Genomic DNA, 22,909 nt, shown 5'->3' with positions numbered 1-22,909 from the left:
CCATGCCAGAATGCTAATTACAATCTCCTGTTACCTGCGACAGGCGTGTGTTTCCCATTTGTTCTAGTCAGATGATTTTTGTTAGGCCTTGTTTAGTTTCCAATTTGGGAGTGGCAAAATTAGCATTTTGCCATAAATGCGCAACTGTAGCGTTTCGTTTGTATTTGTGAATTATTGTCCAAATATTGACTAATTAGGCTCAAAAGATTCATCTCGCAAAGTACAACAAAACTGTGCAATTAGTTTTTGATTTCGTCTACATTTAGTACTCCATGCATGTACCGCAAGTTTGATGTGATAGAGAATCTTCTTTTTGCATAGTGTCAAAGTTGGGAGTTTGGAGGGAACTAAACATGGCCTTATTTCTTTTGTTTCCTTTCTGGATGTTTGAGTGAGGGATAATTGATGTGCATGTATGTTGAGGTGAGTATGGGAATACTGGCGCATCATATGCACTCTGCCACGCATGGAGCACCATGAAACGGGAAGGAACGCTAAGGAATTTGCCTGTGTCTGCACAGAAGCTGATAATGGAAGAAAGCTGCAACTTGTGTGTGTGTGGTGTGGTCTTTGTGACTTTGTAGATGGATGTCTGGATGTAGGGCTTCTGCAGTTCAGCTGGATGTTGGTCAATAGAATCTGGATCATGTCTGCTTTTATTTTTGTTTCTTCTATCCGTGTTTATGTATCTTCTATTCTATTCTTACGAGCAGTAAATATCCAATACATCAAAAGGTAACACTGTCTGCTTCGTGAAAACGGAATTTGCATCGCACAGCAAAGGCACAGTCATGGCAAAAACAACAAACTTCGGACATAATAGTATATAATATTGTAAATCTTAATTACATTTCCACAAGCCAAAAAGCCACAGGTGATTGTGATTCTTAAGTACATCCGCAAGCCAACAAGCCAAAGGTAGAAATAAAAACGCCGTTAGAAATCAGGATCAAACATTTCTTTTTTGTTTTCTTCTCCTTGGGTGATCAAGCATCTATATTTCCTAATTTTTGTTTGCCTTTTCTTTTTTTCCCCTCCTTTTGGATTAAGCTGCGATTCTTTTTCCATTTTCAGTTTTCTTGGCACTAAAAAGGTAGATGATGCAACCTTCGATGCCGCATGCTAGGAAGGTCCAAACGGTTCATATTTGCAGACAGGACAGGTCTGTTTCACAAAAAACAAGAAGAAATTCCGGTCAGCAAGCTTTACATACTATTATCTATGGTGAATAAAGCCCTAGCAACTGTAATGGGATGGCTCAACAAATTAGTACAAGAAGAGCATGCTTCATTTGCAGATTTACCTTATTGACCTTGAGCCATTTGGCGACACAAGCTGCGTGGTAGTAATGCTTACACGGCAACGTTATCATACTTTCTCGGTGTCTGAAAGTAGACAGGCAGATAGTACAGCTGCATCCAAACAAACAAAAACAAAATCATCAGCAATGTGATGGAGATTTCACTATTCTATCAGTAATATGAAAAAAAAAACATCTCACATGTTGTGATTGCGCATATGGATCGATATTTGTGCGCCAAGTATATTTACAGTTCATAATATTTTCAAAAGCTGTAACTGAAACTGAAAAGGTAAACATACTCTTCATGGTTTGTCTTCCTGTAGAAAAACCCTGATGCCTTGTACTTCCATTTCTGCAGATAGGAGATAAGCTCATCGGATAAACCTCTGTCCTCAGTGCCCACAGATTCCACGAGTGCTTGCCTTTGCTGCAGCACAGAAGAAGTGCAAGAATCAGCAGCCTTTCCAAACCAGGTGTAAAGGTACACACTACATGCATAGCTCCATTTTGTTCACAAGCTTTACATGTCACTGGAAAAGAGCAAAAGGAAAACATTTCATATAGAACAAACCTCATAAGTCATGTTGTCTGGATCATCATCATTACCGTCCTGCCTGTCAGCCTGCAAACCCAATTATCAGAATCTTCACTTCTTTTGCTTTTCATATACTAACAGAATTGTTAATTCAGAAAGATAGATGAACGCACTAGAAGAGAAAAAAAGAGAGAGAACAAGTTTAGCAATCACCTCTTCGTCGTTATGGTCATGATCATCGTCATCGTCAGAGTCTGATGGAGAGGGTACGCAGCTGATATCTGAAGAATCAAGAAGAACCACTACTATGAGATGTAACATCATGAAAAACACATCTGGATATACTGAATCATCATAGGCAGACCATACCGTCATCTTGGTCCTCCATCTCCTGCAGCCGCTTGGCGTACTCAAAGTCCGAGGCGATCTGCTCTTCCGTTCCTGAAATTCCGGAAGCAGTCGCTGCTTCTGCTGCAGCAGTGCTGCTCTCCCCATGGTGATGGTAGTGCTGTGACTGTGAATTATCAGATGGGGCACCTATCATGTGATTGTGGTTGCTGTATGGTTCTTCCAAGAACGATCGGTGCAAACCCTCCTGAGATTGCAAAGGATTTTTTCAATATATGCTTGTTTTGGGTCAAATTTTTTTCAGTGAAGATCAAAATTCTAAGATGCAAGAATGAACGGCTGAAAGCTACTGAAACTGATATTCAAGGATCCTGCGTGTTCTTGGAAGAAAAAAAAGATATATATAATCCTGAAAGAAACTCCATGTCATACTTGCGCAGAGCAGCATACCTGATTAGGAAGAAGATCAGCAATCACAAACTGGAGCAGGTCGTCGTCTAGGTCTTCAAGGTCTGCTTCTCCCGTGCTGCGCGTGGGCGAGTTGGCGTAGTGCACGGTGATCCTTCTCAGGGCGCCAGGCTGCCCCACGGTGGCCATGGCTGGCCGGCCACCGAGACAAGCGTGAGGCAAAGCTAGAGCCGGTTACCTGCAAGCCATGGCACGCAACCTCTCATAATTAATTGGGACAGTGAAAGTCTCCGATCAGCAAGAACAAGGTCTAACCACCTCCGTTGCTGTTAACACTGTCTAACAATAAGAATTTTGTTTGGAAAAAAAAACTGAAGCAAACCCATCCCAATCTCTCATGTTCCATTTCACTCAAAAAAAATCTCTCATGTTCTTGTGAATTATGCAGTGCAGCTGAAATTGCAAGGAGAAATCGCAGAAGGCGCTCAGGGGTCAAGAACAAGCATATAGCAACGGAAAACAAAAGAAAAAAACTTTTGATAACGACATCACAGAAGATCGATGAAGCAAAGAGCAGAATTGAAGTGCAGAACAAGTGATGGATGGAGCTTTGCAGGACCTCTGACGAACAGAAAGGTAGGAGGAGGAGCAAGAAACAAGAACAGGGCGCGGCGGCAGGGAGAGATGCTGGCTTTACCTCGGCTTGTGCCTCTTCTCCGTCAGCCAGGCGTCTCGAGGTTTGTTGAATGGATGGGGCTTTGTTAATGGTGGAGTGGGTGGCTGCCTCGGTATTTATATGTCGAGACACACAAGTGGCTCTCACTGTCTCTGCATTTAACTTTACTAATCACAGTAAAGTCTAAATTACTGTTCAGGTAGTTCGTTGTTACCCTAATCTCGGCTTGCCTTGCGTCTTCAACTGTGGAACAAGATCTTTGCTGCTGATCCCTTGTCGGAGTTAGTACTTCCTGCCTGTTTATTTCTGGAGAATGACTGCCTCTCCTAAGTCCTAACACAACCACAACTCCACATTTGTGTTTTGATGAATACAGTAAATCACAATGACCTGAACTTGACCTCTCATCCAATCAGAAGGTGAAACGCAAGGCTTTTACTAATAACACAAAAGTTTCTGATGGGGATTATTTTTTATTTGTTTTGCTTCAAGAGTGAGTCACACACCCTGTGCGTGTGCAGTTCGAAGTCGTTATCATCCATGACCCCATCGCGTCGGAACCGTGTCAACTGTGGCATCGCGTCCATGTGAGCCGTTCCGTTTAATTTGATCTTTTTTTGTCGAGTCAAGGTCTTCTGCAGCGACGACAGCTGCGAGCAAAGAAAGATTTTAAAATCGGAATAGACCACTAATATCTTTTGAACCAAGCACTAGTAGTGGAGTTGCATGTGAACTGATCTCACGTTGACGACAACATGGTTGCATCATCAAATAGACAGCGTGGCTTGTTAGCACAATCGGCGATGACTTGGGAGTCTTCACAAGATACAGATCAATCAATCATATCTTAAGCATAATTATTAGCGTGACCGTGATTGCAACGCTTAGTGTGACAGCTCCATCTTTTGAAATTGAAACTTTCTCAGTTAGATCTTTGAAGAAGGAGCTCACTGTGTTGGCAAATTAGTATAAAGTTTTGTACTTGAAGGTTGATGATATATATGTTCATTTCTTGCAAATATTGTCCAAGTGCTAAATTTAAATTCTAGAATGTATCTAACTTGTCACCAAAGAAAAGAAGAAGAAAAAAAAACAGGGGAAAGAAAGCAAATCTAGGTGTCTGGTGCAGGAACCTTCATCTGAGATTCTGAGATCATCTTCTGGTATACACAAAACAAGATCCTAGTTGTTGCCAACAAGAAGTACATATAGAACACCCTACTTGCTTTAGACCATGTTCCAACAAACCAAATTCTTGGCATCCAAAGATGAGATGATCTGCTCAAGATATGCTATACCAGTGGTATAAATGTTGGAATCTTTGGCATACATGTTCCAAGGAGGACACTGAATTTGTTTTACACCAGTAGGTGGCAATCCCTTTCATGGCCAACCACATCTCATGCATGCCTCTGCCTGCCGTCCAATCAGCATAGCCCGGGGCGTGGATTATCATGTGGTTAAGGCACACCGACCACGCTACTGATCACGACATCAAACAAATCGTTGTGTCCATTTCATCCAACGAAATTTCCGAGTAGGATCCCTGCAATGTCGACACAACATGAAAGAGAGGATTGGGCGGCAAGACTTTGAGAGCCAGAGAGGCCAAAGACTTGGGTCCAGGTCAACCGTAAACTAGTGCCGGCAGTTGGTGTTGCCAAATCGATTCAGCTTCCTCCTCTTAATTTTATTTTGAAAACGAAGCAACAAGTGTACTTTCTACTAGCTGATGCAGTCATCGAGAATTGGATAACTACAACAGAATTGGAGATAGCATCAGATTGGTACCAGAACTGTCTCTTATGTCATTAACTCAACAGAAGCTTTCCTTACTCAATTTAACCACAGGAGCCAGTAAACCTAATTTTTCACTGTAACTCAGGAAATGGATAACTATACATACATCAGTCTACCATGTATCACAGTATCAGATGAGATATATGGCTCAGAAGACCACCTTACCCCATTTGGCTTCTGATGCTGCTATTTGCACAAGAAGAAACATCTGATTGGTAGCGCCTGATTGCAAGGCGTCATCGAGGATCCAGAGCACTACCTGGTCAGTCAACTTTACAAACACAAAAGGACGATGAAAAAATCATAGCGCGAATTATTTCACTAGATGAAACAATGACATAAAATAAAATAATATTCACCATCATGTTCGGTCATCAGCACTGACCAGTCATGTCAAGCATCTTACGTTATGATTATGTTCCTAATTGTGAAACTGACCCGGAGAACTTGTTTTTTCCAAATCACATGGCAATCTGAACATTGACCAGTGTCCTCTGTGTTCTTCTGGACTGTCCTGTACTCCTATCTGAGCAAATCTTTCTCCTTGTTTGTTCTAGTACGTTCACACCTAAGCAGCAGCCAGCAGCAGCAGTCATTTTCAAATTTCCAGAATCCAGATTGACACATGGCACAAAAAAATGTTGTAAATTTGTTCAATGTACCAGTCTCAGCTACAAAAAAGTAACCAAGGCCCACTTCTTATTTCTACCATTTGACAATCTCATGAAGCACAACAAAACATATACTGTATAGGGAAAGAGCAAGCCCACTTTTTTTTTAGAAAGTGGAGGACAAATAAGGCCTCTTATTTCTACCATTTGACAATTTCATGTTTGCCTTGCTTCCGGCTCCAGACAATGAGGGTGATCCATGGACCATGGCTGAAAAGTACTACAGAAGGGAATCATGCGAACATGATGGGCCCAAAGATAACATCGCTCATTCCTGCATCATAGTTCCAAGCAATCTCATGCATAAACCCATGGTTTTGATGGAAGTAATCCCTGTCCCTGTGTTTCAGTCAGATTTCTTTCAGTCAAGTTCAGTAGTTTCAGAGTTTCATTCAGGTGCGGTCATTCAGTTAGTAGTCGGCTGAACTGGTCAAGGTTGTTAGCAGGTCCTGGTCTTTAAGTGATGTTAGTAGTGTCAATTTCTCTCCACAGGACGTGTCCTAGTTGATGGGGCCACTATGGCCAGTAGTTTCGGCCATCGCCCATCAAGGCCATGCATTCTCAGATATAAATAAGAGGGCAATATAATCAGAAAAGCTGCATCTTTGCAGTGCCAATTTCCTTTGTGTGTGCATTCTGTGTTCTAGAGTTTGGTGAGTTGAGAGCTTACAGGTTTGAGGGTTTTCTCTAGCGTCTTCCACAGTGAGCTGCCACATCAAACAAGTTAGAGAGGCATTTAGCTAAATGCAGAAAAGCAGAAAGCACGCAGCATGGCAATACTACAGCATAGGCTTTCTCAATGTCCCCTAGTTTCTGTTTAGTAATTTAGCATGTCAGATCCAAAGTTCAAATTTAAACAGAAACAGAGGAATGCACCTGCTTGGGGTATGTCATGCAATTACATGTTCTTTCTGCCTGGTACTCTTGCACCTCTGATAGTAAGCACAACAGAAACAACCATTTGGTAATTGGTACTAGAAAAAAAAAATCTGTTTATATCCAGGTGGTGCATTCACTTGATATTCACATCTTCTGTTGCCTCCTTGATGTATCCTTTTGCAGTTCAGTTATATACGGAAGATCAGAGCAAGGACTCCATGATCAATCTCGAGTGACTTTATATCTGTTTCTTCACAAATCTAGGTGGCTTAAAAAAGATAAGGAAGGTGCCAATGGAAAAATTAGCATTCCTCTTCTTCCAAATTTTCCAAGTCGACAAGCTTCATGGTAAGTGTGACACTATCCAGGGTTTCATATACCTCCTCATATCTTGGATGCGACTTATCCTCAACCAGGAACTTATGCATCCTGCCATCGAACTCAATGAAACTGTACCCAGCTGATTTCTTGTGATCTTTTTCCCTCAGTAACTTCCAGGCCCGGGCAACACCGTCCCATTTGCCACATGCCGCATATATGTTTGAAAGGATGACTAGATTTGCTGTGTTTTGCGGCTCCAGGCGCATTAGTTTGTCTACTGCTATTTCTGCTAGTTCTACGTTGCCATGGAAGCTGCAAGCTCCAAGCAAGGCTCCCCAGATTATGGCATCAGGTTCCACTGGCATGCTCATTATCAGACTCTCAGCTTCTTTTAAGAGACCGGCACGCCCGAGCAGGTCAACCATACAACCATAGTGCTCAATTCTTGGTTTAAGACCGAACTCTTCTCTCATTGAGTTGAAGAGCAGCTTGCCTTCATCAACCAAACCTCCATGAGAACAGGCCAAAATGACTCCAAGCAATGTAATACCATCCGGTTTAACCCCTGCCATCTAAACAGAGTAAAAATCAGCTTCAAGTTTAGCAATGGCAATGTAATAGTAAGTAACATGGTTTTAAGGTTACTAGTCACTAGTTTATGCTTTCAAAGTTAAAAACATATTTGATTCTCAATCCTCTTTGAGACCAAATTGCATGAAATTCAATTGCTATGAAGTTGGGAGAGAATACAAGATTACAAGCAAGAAATCCTCACCCTCAACTTATGAAACAGGACCAGCGCCTCCCTCCACAGGCCATGCACAGCAAATGCCATGATCATCGAGTTCCAAGAACAAAGATCCCTTCGCTGTCCGATGCCCTGGAACACCTTCCAAGCTCGTCGAATGCTCCCACACTTGGCATACATCTCAACCAATGCATTCGCCACATATAAGTTCTTTAGAAGGCCCTTCCCCCTTGCGTACCGCTCCACCTTCCTCCCCAGCTCCATCGCCCCAACAGCCGCACACGCCGGCAGCACGCTGCTCACTGTGAGCTCATTTGGCCGCACACCTTCCTTCTCCCACATCTCCAAGAACGTATCTACCGCCCGCTCATGCCTCCCATTCTGGGCGTAACCGGACACCATCGCAGTCCAAGAAACCACATTCTTCTCAGGCATTTCCTCGAACAGCTTCTCCGCGGCGTCGATGAGCCCGCCCCGTGTGTACGCGGAGAGCAACGCATTGTACACGGCTGCGTCCTTGCGCGGCAACTCGTCGAACACCCGCCTGGCATCGGCCAGGAGGCGGTTCTTGGCGTAGAAGGAGACGAGCGCGGAGGCGAGGAACGGGTCGCCGGTGGACGCGAAATGCCCGGACTTGATCAGCAAGGCGTGGGCGCACACAGCGAACCGCGTGGACGAGGAGGATGCGGCGGATGACGAGGCGGATGCGGAGAAGAGGAGGGTGAAGGAGAGCGGGGCGAGGAGGTGGAGGCGGTGGGCGCGGGAGAACAAGGGGAGCAGCAGCGGGTGGCGTGCGGAGGCGAGCGCGTGGAGGAGGCGGTTGTGGAGCGGCGCGGAGGGCGGAGCCGAAGACGAAGACGAAGGGAAGGACTCGATCAGGAGCGCGGCGTAGCGGAGGTCGCCGGCAGCGAGCACGCGGAGGAGCAGCGGCTGCAGGCGGCGCTCGCCGCGGCGGAGCAAGCGCGCGTGCAGCCGCTTCGCTTCCTCCATTCCCCCTATTGGCGGGGGCGGGTCCCGCTTCGTGATCCAGTTTCATAACCGCCACGACCGTTCATTGCCGGATGGACGGCCGAGATGGAGTCGGGTGGTGCGTGGACTCTGGCCGCGGGCCCCTTGTTATGGTGCGGGCCGGTTTATGGGTGGGCCAAATTGGATCGCGATCCAAATTCGGGAGGGTCCAGGTTGGTCGCGGTTTTTATCGGGAATATGGACTTGGCCCAAATTTGGTTGCTGTTCTGTTTTTCGTGGGCCGAGTCGATTTCGGGTTCGCGGCCTATGATTCGTGGGCCTCAACCTACCTACCTCATCTCGCCGCCGTCATCTTGTCCGACCCCGGCGCCGCTCTCACCGCCGCCGACCACCGCGACCTTCCTAACCCAGCCATGGAGTGTCAGCGTTCCTGGTTTCGATCGGCTGACCAATCCATCATCTTGTTCGACTGCATCTTACACAATCAAGATGAGAACTTGAAGCTCTCATCAGGGCTGGATTCAATGCTGACTGGTAGGCGTTGCAGCAAAGCCGACTGGACCCATTCAGAGACGTGGATTGATTGGTACCGGCAGGGCCCAGGTGATTCAATGCCTGCCTGCTCCTCCGCGATTGGCCGAGCAGGTTCAGATTCCCTCCCTCCCTGATGGCAACGAGGAACCGTCCAAAAGGGGCATATTCATCTGATCCCTGCTGCTTATCCTTTTAAGGAGTGAAAATGCAGGCATTCTTAAAAACATTTCTAAGAATGTTTTAAAAAAACATTTCTGTTCCTTTCTTCGTTCTCAGATCTGGACATGTAGTGCAGTTAGTACTGGACCTGACGCAGTGTAAACTGTGTTTCGTTAGCTAGACCTATCACAAGGAAATTTGACAGTAGCTGATAGTTTGAAGATGACAAGCACAAGGGACGCATCATTTTGAAGATTCAGGATTGCATTTCGTGAAAGCAAAGGGAAGGGAGGAGAGAAGAGAAGAGGAGGACGTCAGTTCATTCATGTAAGGTTGCGCTGCACGCCGGTGTTCCGTGGACCTTGCATGGCCATATGCTAAACTCCCCATGCATGTGTGTTGTCTGCAGGAAAGCTACAGCTTTCTGAGGACTGAGGAGGGAAAACTGAAGAAGAGCAAGGAACACGAGAAAAAAAGTTCGTGTAAATCCCGAGTCGATCCAATCATTCAAGAGATGGCACGGACGGTCCAGGACCGGTTCATTGAACCTGCCCGGGAAAATGTAATGTAAACCATTTGTGTGTCCAGAGACGCCAGCATGGAATGAGTGTGTCCAGAGAAAACAAGTGTACTATACATGTGTGTTGAAGAAAAAGAGAAGGGCAAGTTAGACAGGAGAAAAAAATGGCTAGCTTCTCTGCTAACAGGGGCCCTGCAATGGAAGTACGTGATGCAGAAATAGAGGCCTCGTGTTGCTTGCTTCTTCCTGAATCCTGATCTGAAAATTCATTCAGATCTCTGGATGTGAAGCCCTCAACTACCCCACCTGCATCATCACTTCCCGGCATCATCACACACAGTCAAAAATAATGAACACGTTGTTCTCTCTTTGAACGATTCTCATCTCTCATCACATAATCTGCAGCACTAATCATGAACACATTTATCTCACAGACATGAGTGACCCTAGCTAGGACCCACATGTCAGATGAAGAATCTTTTTTTTTTTTTGAGTTGCTGTCCTTAGAAAGCCAGTGTGTGTGGCAAGTCCTCGAGATCGTACACCCTTTAATACTAATCACAAGTCAGAATTAGCCTAGTTGATCGTACCAGCATTTTATAGTCCAAAATACACAATCACACGCGACAAGTTATCAATGGCCCCCAACAGATATTTCCACAAACGTCCCTGTCCCACAAAAATGCACAGCAGAACAGTGCAGGATTGGCACAGACAGCTGCAGAATTGAGAGACAGCAGGAGTAGAGGACGGGAGACAACCCCAAAACAGGTCACCAAAGCCCAGGACAGGTAGCTAGGCGAAGGTGCCGCAACGCATCCCCCCAGCTACCATGGCATCCTCCCCTCCTCCTCCTCGCCGGGAAGAGGAAGAGGAAGAGGAACAGGAACAGGAGCGCCGCCATGGCGACGGCGGCGACGACGACGACCAGATCACCTCCCCGCTCTGTAAAGATCGTCGTCCCATCGTCTCAGCTATCTGCTGGCTTGTTTCCATCCGGCATCATTGATCGCTCTTGTTTGTCACCGATGCAGTGCCGCCTGAGCCGTCGACGTCGCGCGGCGGCTCGCCGGAGGAGGACGAGGAAGAGGTTGTAGAGAACTCGCCGATCGAGCAGGTGGCGCTGACGGTGCCGGTGGGCGACGACCCGTCGACGCCGGTGCTGACGTTCCGGATGTGGGTCCTCGGAACCGCGTCGTGCGCGCTGCTCTCGTTCCTCAACCAGTTCTTCTGGTACCGCAAGGAGCCGCTCACCATCACGGCCATCTCGGCGCAGATCGCCGTGGTGCCGCTGGGCCGCCTCATGGCGGCGGCACTCCCGGAGCGGGCCTTCCTCCGGGGCACCCGCTGGGAGTTCTCCCTCAACCCGGGGCCCTTCAACGTGAAGGAGCACGTGCTCATCACCATCTTCGCCAACTCCGGCGCCGGCACCGTCTACGCCATCCACGTCATCACCGCCGTCCGCGTCTTCTACGGCAAGCACATCACCTTCTTCGTCTCACTCCTCGTCGTCCTCACCACCCAGGTGAGCGAGGGGTGCACGGAGAAAGCGTTTGCTTCTTTGCTGTTGCGTGGCGTGCGAGACTATTCATTATCGTTCGACATGCAGGTGCTGGGGTTCGGTTGGGCGGGAATATTCCGGCGGTATCTGGTAGAGCCGGCGGCGATGTGGTGGCCGTCCAACCTCGTGCAGGTCTCGCTGTTCAGGTATACTCAGACCCAGCTGTCTGCCTGGTCTCCATTCCATTCCCCAACAAGTAGTTCGTTCTCAGCTTATCATTGACATTGCTTGTTAAGTATTAGTGATTAACATTGCTTGTTAATAACTAATAAACCAGCTTACCATCGATCACTTTCACAAACAAAAATGAAGAAAAGCTTGTTTGTCATAGATAGGAGAGCAAAAATGTGTGATGTGTATAATTGGCACGTAGGTGCATGTGTACGGCTTTCTGATTTTTAGGACCAGCGTTTATGATAGACAACAATGCCACGTCGGATTGCTCTTGCTTACATCCAAGAATGAAAGGGACTGCAACGTGACTGGTTCCCTGAATCCCTGGGGCCATTCGACCCCATGAATTGTTTGTGACTCAAGACACGATGAATCTTAGTGGAAATAAGCAAGAATTCTGTCAAACGTTTTGCTTATTTCTACCGATTCTCGCTTATTTGGTAAGCCGCTCCAGAGATTTGAACTACAAGAAGCGAAAAGTGAGAAAATTTTCGCTCCAGAGATTTGAACTACAAGAAGCGAAAAGTGAGAAAATTTTCATGATTATAATAAGCATGGCATGCGATGGAAAAGTGGTCGGGCGCCAGGTTGGGCTGGGCTCTCTCTCCAAACGTGCTCCAGTTGACCAAACAAAGCTGGATCTGAACGATCCCAACAACTGGCTCTTGCAACTTGTTATTTTCAGCCATCTCCTCCATTTGCTATTAGTTTACAGTTGCGGTCAGCTCGTTCGTATTTTTATCGATTCTGAAAACGACTAGTTATCTCACAAACACATGCAAATTAAAGGAATTTCCCGTGTCAGTCTAGTCAAGCTGAAGGAAAGACAGGGGTAACAGGCATGTCAAAACTGCATGTCCAGAAACTTTGTTCCGATCGAGGATGTAAAGAAACCAAAGATACAAACAGATGTAGTAGAATTCGAACAAACAGTTTTTCGAATGCATGTTGTTCCTCAACACACACTTTTTACAATGTATCTGTAATCCGTTCACCAGGGCGCTCCATGAGAAAGAACAGCGGGTGAAGGGGGGCTTGACACGGAACCAGTTCTTCCTGGTGGCGTTCATCTGCAGCTTCGCCTACTACATCTTCCCGGGCTACCTGTTCCAGATGCTCACCTCCCTCTCCTGGGTGTGCTGGGTCTTCCCCCACTCAGTGTTCGCCCAGCAGCTCGGCTCAGGTCTGCGTGGCCTTGGCATTGGAGCGATCGGTCTCGACTGGTCCACCGTCTCCTCCTACCTCGGGAGCCCCCTTGCTAGCCCCTGGTTCGCCACTGCGAATGTTGCTGCAGGGTTCGTCTTCGTCATGTACATAGTCACACCCATTGCTTATTGGTTCAACTTCTACAAGGCGCAGAACTTCCCCATCTTCTCTGATGGCCTCTTCACCACGACCGGGCAAAAGTACAACATCTCCAGCATCGTGGACTCCCATTTCCATTTCGATACAAAGGCGTACGAGAAGAATGGCCCACTGTACCTCAGCACTTTCTTTGCTGTCACATACGGTGTTGGTTTCGCGTCCCTTACCGCGACGATTGTTCATGTTTTCCTCTTCCATGGAAGGTGAGCAAGTTCTTCTGCAGTTTTCATCATTCTGCTAAGGAAAACAAGAAAAGGAAGCTAAGAATCATGATGCTTTTGTGTAGTGAAATTTGGCAGTTAAGTAAATCAGCTTTTCAAGAGAAAAAGATGGATGTACATACAAAGCTTATGAGAAGATATAAGCAGGTCCCGGAGTGGTGGTTCATCTGCATCCTTGTTGCTAACATTGCCGTCACCATATTTGCCTGTGAATACTACATTGAGCAACTCCAGCTGCCTTGGTGGGGTGTTTTGCTTGCATGTGCCATTGCCTTTTTCTTCACCCTACCAGTTGGAATAATCACAGCAACAACGAACCAGGTACTGATTTTAAGACCCTATGCATATCATATGCCATGCAACTCAAGAGCACTAGCTCAGCACTTCAGCTTCTTTGGTTGTATGTAGACTCCAGGCTTGAACATCATCACAGAGTACATCATGGGGTACTTGTACCCTGGACGTCCTGTTGCAAATATGTGCTTCAAGGTATATGGTTACATCAGCATGAGCCAAGCTCTGACCTTTTTGCAAGATTTTAAGCTGGGTCATTACATGAAGATTCCTCCAAGGACCATGTTTATGGCACAGGTAAGCTCTGCTAGCCATTTCTTGACACAGATACATATGTGGCTCTGTTCTGTTGTGTCACTAAGCAGCTTTTCTTACAACATGATAGGTGGTTGGAACTCTGATTGCAGCATTTGTATACATCGGAACAGCATGGTGGTTAATGGAAACAGTCCCCAACATCTGCAATACTGAGCTCCTCCCACGAGACAGCCCTTGGACCTGCCCGGGTGATCATGTGTTCTATGATGCATCAGTTATATGGGGCCTTATTAGCCCACGCAGAATATTTGGCGACCTAGGCACTTACTCAGCTGTTAACTGGTTCTTCTTGGGTGGAGCTATTGCTCCCCTACTAGTATGGCTTGCACACAAGGCATTCCCAGGCCAGAGCTGGATCTTACTCATCAACATGCCCGTGCTGATTGGTGCCACTGGCAATATGCCACCTGCTACTGCAGTCAACTACACCACATGGATACTTGTTGGGTTTTTGTCAGGTTATGTGGTTTACAGATATCGGCGTGACTGGTGGGAGAGACACAATTATCTGCTTTCCGGTGCACTAGATGCTGGTTTGGCATTCATGGCCGTCCTGATTTACTTATGTCTAGGCTTGGAGAACATCAGTTTGAACTGGTGGGGCAACGATTTAGATGGATGTCCTCTGGCTTCCTGTCCAACTGCTAAAGGTATTGTCGTTGAGGGCTGCCCAGTGTATACATGAGAACTCATGGTGTGACCTGGGAAGAAGAGATCAGGGAGCGATGTAAATAATCAAACTTTATTTCAAAAAATTTAGAGATGAAAAATTGGTGTTATTTTTATTGTATTCTGATGAGTTTATGAAGATTGAAAATAATATTTCAGGAAAATGGCTAATTATTGCCAAAAAAACTACTATTCCAGCATGGTACTATGAAACATATAGACAAAATTGTTCATTACAAATAAACAAAGAAAGATGGATCTTTCTTTTGTGTGTGTACGTGCTACATAAATTGTCTGATCTGTATGCATCCCAGTAATGCCAGGCTCATGGGAACACACTAACCTGATTAATTTTTTGAAGCCCAATGACATAAGTTCCACGAGAAAAAGTCTCAGAACAAATAAGAAGTTCCAGGCTTCCAGCCATAATCTGAATTCTTTGTTGCTACATATTTAGCACCAAATCAAGATGCTTTTTCCAAGTTTCATTTGTATCTACCACTTTCCTGATAAATATTTCCCATGATTCACCATCCAAGAAATCCCGACCACTCAAAGCTGCAGCTTCAACAATAGTGCAAAAGGTATCATCATGACTTGGCTCAGAAAGGCTATCAACCAATACTCGGTAAATAAACTTGCTTGGAGTACATCCTTTGGTCACCATCTCCTTAAATAGTGCAGCACCTTCATTTGACTTGCCCATTTTGCAGAAACCCTTGATCAAGGCCTCATAAGTCATTGCATTTGGTTCATATCGCCGTTCGACCATGTCATCCCACACCTTCCCAGCCTCCTGTAACTCCCCATTCTCAGATAATCCCAAAATAAGCGAGTTATACGTCAACATACTTGGCACGAACCCCCTCTCAAGCTCATCGAACAGCTTCCTTGCCTCCCGAACCATTCCATTCTTGCATAACCAGTAGATCAATGTGCTCGTGACTGCGTTATCTGGTGGGACGGTCTTCTTCACCATCCATCTCCACATCTCATTCGCCTCCCCTGCCTTTCCATCCTGGCATAGCACATCGACCACCTTAGCACACAGTGGTGTGTCCGGCACGTATCCTGCCCCCAGCATCTCCCTCATCAAATCGCGTGCCTCTGCAGATTGTCCCACTTTGCAGCACGCCTCGATCACCACAGAATATGTAACCTCATTCGGATGCACCCCTGCAGCTTCCATCTCATCCATGATCCTTGCTGCATCTTGTAGTTTCCCACGAAGGCAGTACCCATCTATGAGCACCGTGTACATTGTAACATCCGGCCTACGCCCACTTGCAATAATATCATCAAAGAGCTTCTGTGCCCCCACAAGATCCCCTTTGCAACAGTAGGCAGTGAGTACCGTGGTGTACGTGACGACATCGGGGACGATCCCCCAGCCAGTCATTTCGTCGAGCACCTCGAGTGCAGCGTCGAGGTCACCGACGCCAACAAGACCCTTGAGCAGGATGTTGCAGGAGACGAGGTTGGGCGTGATGTAGAGCTTGGCTTGCGCGGCGCGGAAGAGAGCCGCGGCTAGGCGGTGGCGGCGCGCGGAGACGAGGGAGTGGAGGAGCGCGTTGAATGAGCGGACGGAGGGGTGGGAGTTGAAGGACGGGAGCGAGAGGAAGAGGCGGAGGGAGGGGAGCGGGCGGAGCGCGCGGAGGAGCGGCAGGAACGGGCGGTCGGAGAAGGGTGGGAGGCGGGCGGCGCGGAGCAAGGAGAGGACGGGGGGCAGGAGGCGCGCGGCGGCGTCGGCGTCGGAGGCGGCGGCGCGGGAGAGGCGGGAGAGTGCCGCGGCGAAGACGGGGAGCGAGGGCGGCAGCGGAGGGGCGGCGTGGAAGAGCGCGTGGCGGAGGGCGAGGACCGCGGCGTCGGGCGTGGGCGCGTGGAGGAGGAGGCGGGAGAGCGACCGCGCGGTGAGGCGGCGCGGCCAGGGCTGGACCGGCGGGGTGACGGTGTAGCCGGATTCCGGCAGGGACGACGGGAGTGGGGCCAGGTGGGCGACCGGTACGGTGGTCCGCGTGGCCGGCGCTGTGGAGAAGGCGCGGGCGCCGGCGCGGCGCAGGCCCCTGAGCATGGCGGCGCGGCCCCTGACGACGACGCGAGTGGGGTGAGCCGCCGGCCTCTCGCAACGAAGTTGGGTTTTACTGGGCACATTTTCCATGGGCTTGCCACGTTTTGAGACTAAAACGGGCCTTCATATTTCCTCAATTGGGCCCAGAGTACCGGGCTTATTTGACATTGAAGCCCGCCACGAGTTTCGATGCCCACATCTTTTTATTTGATTTCCATGTGAACAATCGATACAGTGCGTCAGTGCCCCATGAGAAGTTAAAAAATTATTATTGTTCTAAATTGTAGTAATCATTTGATTCTCTTGTTTGTACTAAGATTTTTTCTTTTTCTAGTTCAATAGCGATTTTACCGACTTGCTATTACCTGCAGGAACGCCGCAACCGACACTGCATGGCCACGTGTTGATCCGGAATTGAAAACTCCCGCTCGTCCGTGAGAGCTCCTCCGTCTTCCTCGTACAGTGTTGTGTGGAGCTGGAGTAGTCAGAGCTAAAAATAATGGTTTCATCGGCTGTTCATTTGAGCATGAGGGAGAGAATGAGCTCCTGTGAATAGTGTCATAAACACAGTGTATGAGCAGATGAGCCGGAGCTACTTGAAGCCCGACCAACGACCAAATGGGACCTTACATAGCAAAAGTAGTTTTTCTCCAATTGTAAAGAATATGCATAGGCATACATTCACCGCTACACACGCATATGATTGGGACTCCTACTAACAAGAAACATCATATGATTTTCTTTTGAAAAATAGGCCCTTGTTTATTAGCAATCTCCTTTTTATGGGTAATAATTTTCTTATTCCTCATTAACGCGCGCGACTTGCCAGACGTTTGGCACTGCATGGGCCAACAGGGAGCTCGTTTCGATAAGCCCACTATCGACGACGACACGAGTGTTTTTGGATTCTTTCTACGAGCAGGCAGATAATTAAACTGGGTTATTAAGCATTAACGTACGTCCTCTCTTTGAGTTTGAAGCCAATATTAGAATGGCGTTTATATTTGATTACTATGGTTAATTTAAATTTTGATATAGATGACGTGCACGGTGCATGTTATGACTTCATCCACAGAAATATAAAAAGCCAATATTAGAATGGTGTTTGGTTCCACCTTGCTAAACTTTAGTTGCTAAACTTTAGTTGCTAAAGTTTAGCAGCTAAAAGCTGCTAAACTGCCAAACATCCTTGCTAAAACTTGCTAAAGTTGAGTTGCCAAACAGCAAGTTTTTGGTTGCTAAAACTTGCTAAAACGTGGGCTGGACAACCTATGCCCCTCGTTTATTGCTTGTCTCCCCTGTCCTGCGCACCATTAATAAGGGTAGATAGGTCTATTTACAGCTCATTAAATGCCTTTTAGCAAGAGTATCTAAATAACTTTTGCTAAAATTTAGCAACTAAAGTTTAGCAAATTTTAGCTGCTAAACTTTAGCAAGAGTAACCAAACAGGACCATATTTGAAGCATCCTTTTTTCATTCATTAAAGTGTCATTTTCTACTCCCCCCACACACACCACGGTGGCACTGACGGGCTGTTAGTAGTGTGGCCCTTAAAAGCTGTGACAATGCAAGCAAGAGGAGTGGTCATCAAATAAAACACTGCATGTAATCACGTCTCGGTCCTAGTAGCTTTTCTCGATGCCCGATGGATTATAACAAAATTAAAGGAACATGACTTCCTTTTTCTTTGTCCACAAAAATAAAGATGCAGGCAATGCAATCTGCTTGCCTTATTCGATCCTTCAGCATAGGATTGTAACTTTTCTAGACGTCCCGAGGATTATAATAAAAACATTACCCTTTTGCACAAAAGAAGGAGAAGGGAACACACAGCACCAAGGAGTTGTTCATGATGTAGGCAGTACTATTCTGGTTGCTTTATTCGATCCTTCCGATCGACCAACCAGCTGCCACACGGCACAGGAGCAATCCGATACCCTTTCCTTGGCTCGATCCATTATGCCAACCATCATTACCTTGTCGCAAAGTATGCTATCCCATATACCCTCGTGTCTCATGCATATCCTTTTTAATCAGGTATGTTGCAGGACCCCTTGCACTCATGCAGTGCTTATTAAAGTTCCCAGTCTCCTGCTAAATATTAGTATTGCAAATAAACCAAAGATCACTCCTATCCTAAAAAGGATGTTCTTTTAACATTAATTGTCCTAAGACATATCATCTTAAGTTGTATCAAGTTTATATGAAAAAGCATACGTCATCAAATAAATATCATTAGATTTATCATGAAATATAATTTTTATTGTACACATATTTGGTTTAAAAACATGGATAGTCAAACTTTGACTTAAAAGATGAGTTATCTTGGGACAGAGGAGTATGTTGGTATACGGCACCTGTCATACCCGGTTTTAAACAAAAATAAATGCTACCTATATGTATGCTAGGATCAAGTTTCATACATATAGTGACATCGTCAGTGAATAATAATAATAATATCACGTAAAGTAATAATGACTTACGAGTCTACCAGAGATATACAGCTTAATCGTGTAAACGAAGGCTCCAAACTTCACAGGGAATCAACTGGGGCTCGCGTACGTCTAGAACTCAGCATCATCTTCAGAAAACTTCACACACTTTCCTCTTCAGAGCAGCAGTAAGCAAGGGTGAATACATACTCAGCAAGGCTACAAGAAATAACAAGAATAACGATTTAAGTCCATCTTCAAGTTTATTAATCATGCGAGGGTCCAAACCGCTCTTGGCCATAAGCACGACTGATATATCAGTTTTACACTCTGCTGAGGTTGTGCATTTTCACCACAAGTCGTGTAAAAGTTTAGAAAAACTTTGAACCCAACCATGCTGTGAAAAAGGAGGCACTTATCACACTACCGAGGTGTGGCTGCATAGGAACATTATGAGGCCTTTACAAAGATTCGCTAGTAAGTGGTAACCCGTTAAGGTTTCAGGTCGAAGCAGAGCACAAACCTCTCTCAAGACTGCGAAGCTACCATAGAGCATATCAGCCTAAGGACTAGGCTATACCCCATCAACGCCTCCGCTCTTACCCTTACAGTAAGATCACCCCAGACTAGAGTCTCTAATTAGTTGGCTAAGACTAGAGCCATGTAATCCTTGTGGTTGCACTTTTTCTTGGGTGGTTCTCCATGTTCCAATTAATGCATGGTATTCTTGTAAATAAGCATAGATAGAAGGATGGTTAGGGACACTTGCCTTTCTCCAATGAAAAGTTACTCTTACTGCTCTTTAGCTCTAGCTCTCTTGAAACTCTTAATCTTCAAATCTTTCGAATAGTGATCCTACTACTCGAAGCAATCACCAGCACAAGCATACAAGCAAACGAACAAGTACAACTAAGAACAATACACCAATGAAAGAACGACGTTCTAATGGATAGGGCTCGATTCTAGGATCACGCGAACGCAAGGAACTAAGGTTGAAAAGGTACAACTATTGAGAGATTTGGATTATAAAAGAAAAGAGAAGAGCTACATGCTGCATTTATTTTTATTTAGAAAACACATGTAAAGGATGCTTTTAGATAATACCCTAAGTTAGATTTATTTCAAATAATATTTGTATTTGAAAAGACGATGTAAAACCTAATCAACTTTCATTTATAAATATTGATGTATAAATTATGCCATTTAAACTTTTAACTTTGGAAAAAATAGACTATATGCAATAACATCTAATCGTTATCTTTATATGTTGTATTGAACTAGACAAGTTATAACTAGAAACTCATTCATGTTGATATTAATCATATTAACACTTGCTTAAAGAAAACCGACGTATAAACCTAATTAGCTTTTAATTAGAAAAACATTTGAGAGTAAGCATTAATCAAATTAACATTTATTATAAAAATCAGTGTATAACACTAAATAGCTTTTAATTAAAGAAGACATGTTTAATACGCATTAATCAAATTAACCTTTAATTATGAAAGTGAGGTACAACTCTAATTATATTTTATTAGAAAACTCAGTTAAATAGGATTAGTCAAATTAATATTAACTATGGAAACGGATATGTATGCCCTAATTAAGTTTTATTAAGAAAAGGCATTCAACTAAAAATTAATCAAATTAATTTTAGAATAAATTCTTAAAACACACATTAAGGTAAAAATCATGACTACCGCGTAGTTTATGATGAGACGAAACTAACGCAACAAGAATGAGCTTAAATGGATACAAAACGCGAGATCTATTGCCATCTAAAGGTTTTAGGGACCTGATAGAATTAATCATAGATCTAAAGGACTAAGATTAACAAGACACTATAAATAGTGCTTGCAAAAGGCTAAAAGATTAGAGTTAGATCCATAAAAGATCTCGGTTGGATCTGGTTGCGAGGTTCCAACGGTTTTCAGGGGGTTATCTACAAAACTGGAGAGACACAAGAGATTCTACCTAAAATTGCAGAATAGCTTGAGGGGCTATCCGCAAAAGCTCAAAGAGTTGATAGCCATGGCAGATGGCCTCTGGCCGATTCAAATAGCTGGCAGTGGTATGGACCAGGGTTCGGGCGGGTGGCGTAAGGGAGAGGGGAGAGGTAGGGGAGTCGGCTAGTGCTCATCGGCGTTGGAGACAGACGGTGGTGGTCGGAATTTGGCGCACGGCGTACGAAGGAGATGGCGACTCAGTATTGCTCGGCAGCTGAATGGCAACGAGAAGAGGCGGCTGGTGTGCGGATAGGTGAGGGGATGCTTAGGGTGGTGGCCACTTGCTCCTATGGCGCCGGGTCACGCGAATTGGTGGAAAAGTAGCGACGGCGCTTGACTTGGCCCATTGGCCAGCGGGTTTGCAGGGCGGCGACGCTGCGCAACCGAGTCCTCAGGCAAAGGTGGTGGCAGCAGGGCACACAAGGCTAGGGGGTCCACGTTTTATAGGGCGTAGGGGTAGCGTGACTGCCTTGACTTGGAACCCATTGATGGCTGGCGACTGTCGGTGTTTAAACCCGGCAACCTACCCAGGGGAGTAACCAGGGAGAGTTTTGGTTGGTGGGTGTTGCCGAAATCAGGAACTCGATGGTGTACATGGGCATGGTAGGCATGCAATTTAGACAGGTTCGGGCTACTCGATCGCGTAATACCCTACGTCCTGTATGTTGTTTGCTTGTATTTAATTGAACTTGTCCCATCCTTATATATCGAAGGAGCAGGGTTACAGGTTAGTTGTTTTTACAAGAATACGGATTCAACCAAAGAGTCCTACTTTAACTGCTACGAGTAGTTTTCTGAGTCCTCGACTAGTTCCTGTCCTCCATGTAGAGTACGTTGTCCTGCACTGTAGTCTCCATGTTTGACACGTCTCGATATACAACCCTGTATGAGGGTCTGTCCAAACCTTCTGGTGGGCTCATAGATGTATGTACGACAGGCCTCCGAGTACATTTTAGTCAAATGCAGCAGTGTTGAGTACCTTTATAGGCTTCATCCGACTAGTTTTTGATGCTCTCCTGAGCACTTTGTCGAAGTTGAGCCTTCAAGTAACTCGAGTACTGCCTTGCGGCTAGAATGTGCTCAAGCCTTATTTGTCACTGTCTTAAACATCTGTTCTTGAATTCATATATGGAAGTGCGATGAAAATCGCACTCCATATGGAGTAGCCCCTGAGCCTTAGGTTGAATCGAAGAATCAGGCTGAGGGTCAATCTGCATTTTTGTTGTCTTCATTTGAACTTCGAAAGAAAAAACTTTTAAGCCGACGTGCATGTGGCACACAGCCCCTGCGCCGTTACCCAACTAGTTTCAGGGGGTATAAGGGTCAACCACCAGTCGCCGTGTTTGTTGCCAACATTAACCTTATCTCTTGCGGTAACTTCGGAAACTGACGGCCAGATGCAAAATTAATTACCAGGGGTGAAAACATCGGGACCGTTACCTCCATTTATTCTGCTTCTGTTATAAATAGCCAAGGAAAGTTACCCCCGTTTACTTCGCCATTGCCATTTGCTATCTGCGCTTGAAAAAACCCTACTGCCTAGCGCCGCCGCAATCCAATCTGAGAGTGCCAACGCCACCTCCCTCACGTGAGCCCTCGAGCGTATGCGCGTGAAGAGGCTCGTGACATCCAAGATGGGGAGAAAAGCTGCTGCCGTGTTGACTTCGCTGGGACGGAGTACATGAGACCGAGGGTATCGGGTTTTGCCTGTCGAGTTGTTCATAGGCATGTTCCGCTAGAGCTACCAACTGTCTGGTATATTTATCCTGTGGCATGGCGTGTGTGATGAGATCGATGGAAGCAATGGTGGCGAGAGGTGTATGGTGATGCCACATTTGGATTGCCTCAAAAGCGCTGTCTAAGTTCACGATCGGGAGCCTCTCTGCTAGCCGGTGGCGATGATATGCTCTCGCTGCGTTCCTTGTCGTC

The 22,909-nt window shown here is 45.9% G+C and overlaps 4 protein-coding genes across 8 annotated transcripts; 1 reads left to right on the top strand and 3 right to left on the bottom strand.

Moving 5' to 3' along the window:
* Positions 1 to 792: 792 nt before the first annotated feature.
* Positions 793 to 3,439, bottom strand: LOC117851452 (E3 ubiquitin ligase BIG BROTHER-related). 2 transcript variants are annotated; one of them, XM_034733273.2, is made up of 8 exons: positions 3,292 to 3,439; positions 2,637 to 2,832; positions 2,208 to 2,433; positions 2,052 to 2,119; positions 1,875 to 1,925; positions 1,603 to 1,730; positions 1,304 to 1,412; positions 793 to 1,164 (listed from the first exon to the last, which is right to left on the bottom strand). In XM_034733273.2, exons 2-8 carry the CDS (start codon positions 2,781 to 2,783, stop codon positions 1,123 to 1,125), a joined length of 771 nt encoding a protein of 256 aa, XP_034589164.1. In that variant the 5' UTR covers positions 2,784 to 2,832; positions 3,292 to 3,439; the 3' UTR covers positions 793 to 1,122. The 2 variants fall into 2 exon arrangements, with proteins under 2 accessions (XP_034589164.1, XP_034589165.1); XM_034733274.2 differs by having other exon boundaries at positions 3,214 to 3,327.
* Positions 3,440 to 5,081: 1,642 nt separating this feature from the next.
* Positions 5,082 to 8,695, bottom strand: LOC117854021 (pentatricopeptide repeat-containing protein At5g08510). 3 transcript variants are annotated; one of them, XR_004640172.2, is made up of 4 exons: positions 7,717 to 8,695; positions 6,618 to 7,513; positions 5,430 to 5,638; positions 5,082 to 5,341 (listed from the first exon to the last, which is right to left on the bottom strand). XR_004640172.2 is itself a non-coding variant. In XM_034736301.2 (2 exons), the coding sequence occupies exons 1-2, from the start codon at positions 8,677 to 8,679 to the stop codon at positions 6,923 to 6,925; spliced, it is 1,554 nt and encodes a 517-aa protein (XP_034592192.1). In that variant the 5' UTR covers positions 8,680 to 8,695; the 3' UTR covers positions 6,529 to 6,922. The 3 variants fall into 3 exon arrangements, 1 of the variants encoding a protein (XP_034592192.1); XR_004640171.2 differs by having other exon boundaries at positions 5,082 to 5,638; XM_034736301.2 differs by lacking the exons at positions 5,082 to 5,341; positions 5,430 to 5,638 and having other exon boundaries at positions 6,529 to 7,513.
* A 1,758-nt stretch (positions 8,696 to 10,453) lies between these two features.
* Positions 10,454 to 14,583, top strand: LOC117854020 (oligopeptide transporter 7). The gene is made up of 7 exons (XM_034736300.2): positions 10,454 to 10,818; positions 10,906 to 11,396; positions 11,481 to 11,578; positions 12,605 to 13,174; positions 13,258 to 13,513; positions 13,601 to 13,783; positions 13,872 to 14,583. The coding sequence occupies exons 1-7, from the start codon at positions 10,704 to 10,706 to the stop codon at positions 14,487 to 14,489; spliced, it is 2,331 nt and encodes a 776-aa protein (XP_034592191.1). The 5' UTR covers positions 10,454 to 10,703; the 3' UTR covers positions 14,490 to 14,583.
* On the bottom strand, positions 12,390 to 16,646 carry LOC117852417 (uncharacterized). 2 transcript variants are annotated; one of them, XM_072292985.1, is made up of 3 exons: positions 14,817 to 16,646; positions 13,315 to 14,505; positions 12,390 to 13,208 (listed from the first exon to the last, which is right to left on the bottom strand). In XM_072292985.1, the coding sequence occupies exon 1, from the start codon at positions 16,629 to 16,631 to the stop codon at positions 14,919 to 14,921; it is 1,713 nt and encodes a 570-aa protein (XP_072149086.1). In that variant the 5' UTR covers positions 16,632 to 16,646; the 3' UTR covers positions 12,390 to 13,208; positions 13,315 to 14,505; positions 14,817 to 14,918. The 2 variants fall into 2 exon arrangements, with proteins under 2 accessions (XP_072149086.1, XP_034590407.1); XM_034734516.2 differs by having other exon boundaries at positions 12,390 to 13,205.
* Positions 16,647 to 22,909: the final 6,263 nt, after the last annotated feature.

The sequence above is a fragment of the Setaria viridis genome, chromosome 4 (assembly GCF_005286985.2).
Source record: "Setaria viridis chromosome 4, Setaria_viridis_v4.0, whole genome shotgun sequence".
Classification (NCBI taxonomy): domain Eukaryota; kingdom Viridiplantae; phylum Streptophyta; class Magnoliopsida; order Poales; family Poaceae; genus Setaria; species Setaria viridis.
This window is presented reverse-complemented; position numbering and strand designations above follow the sequence as displayed.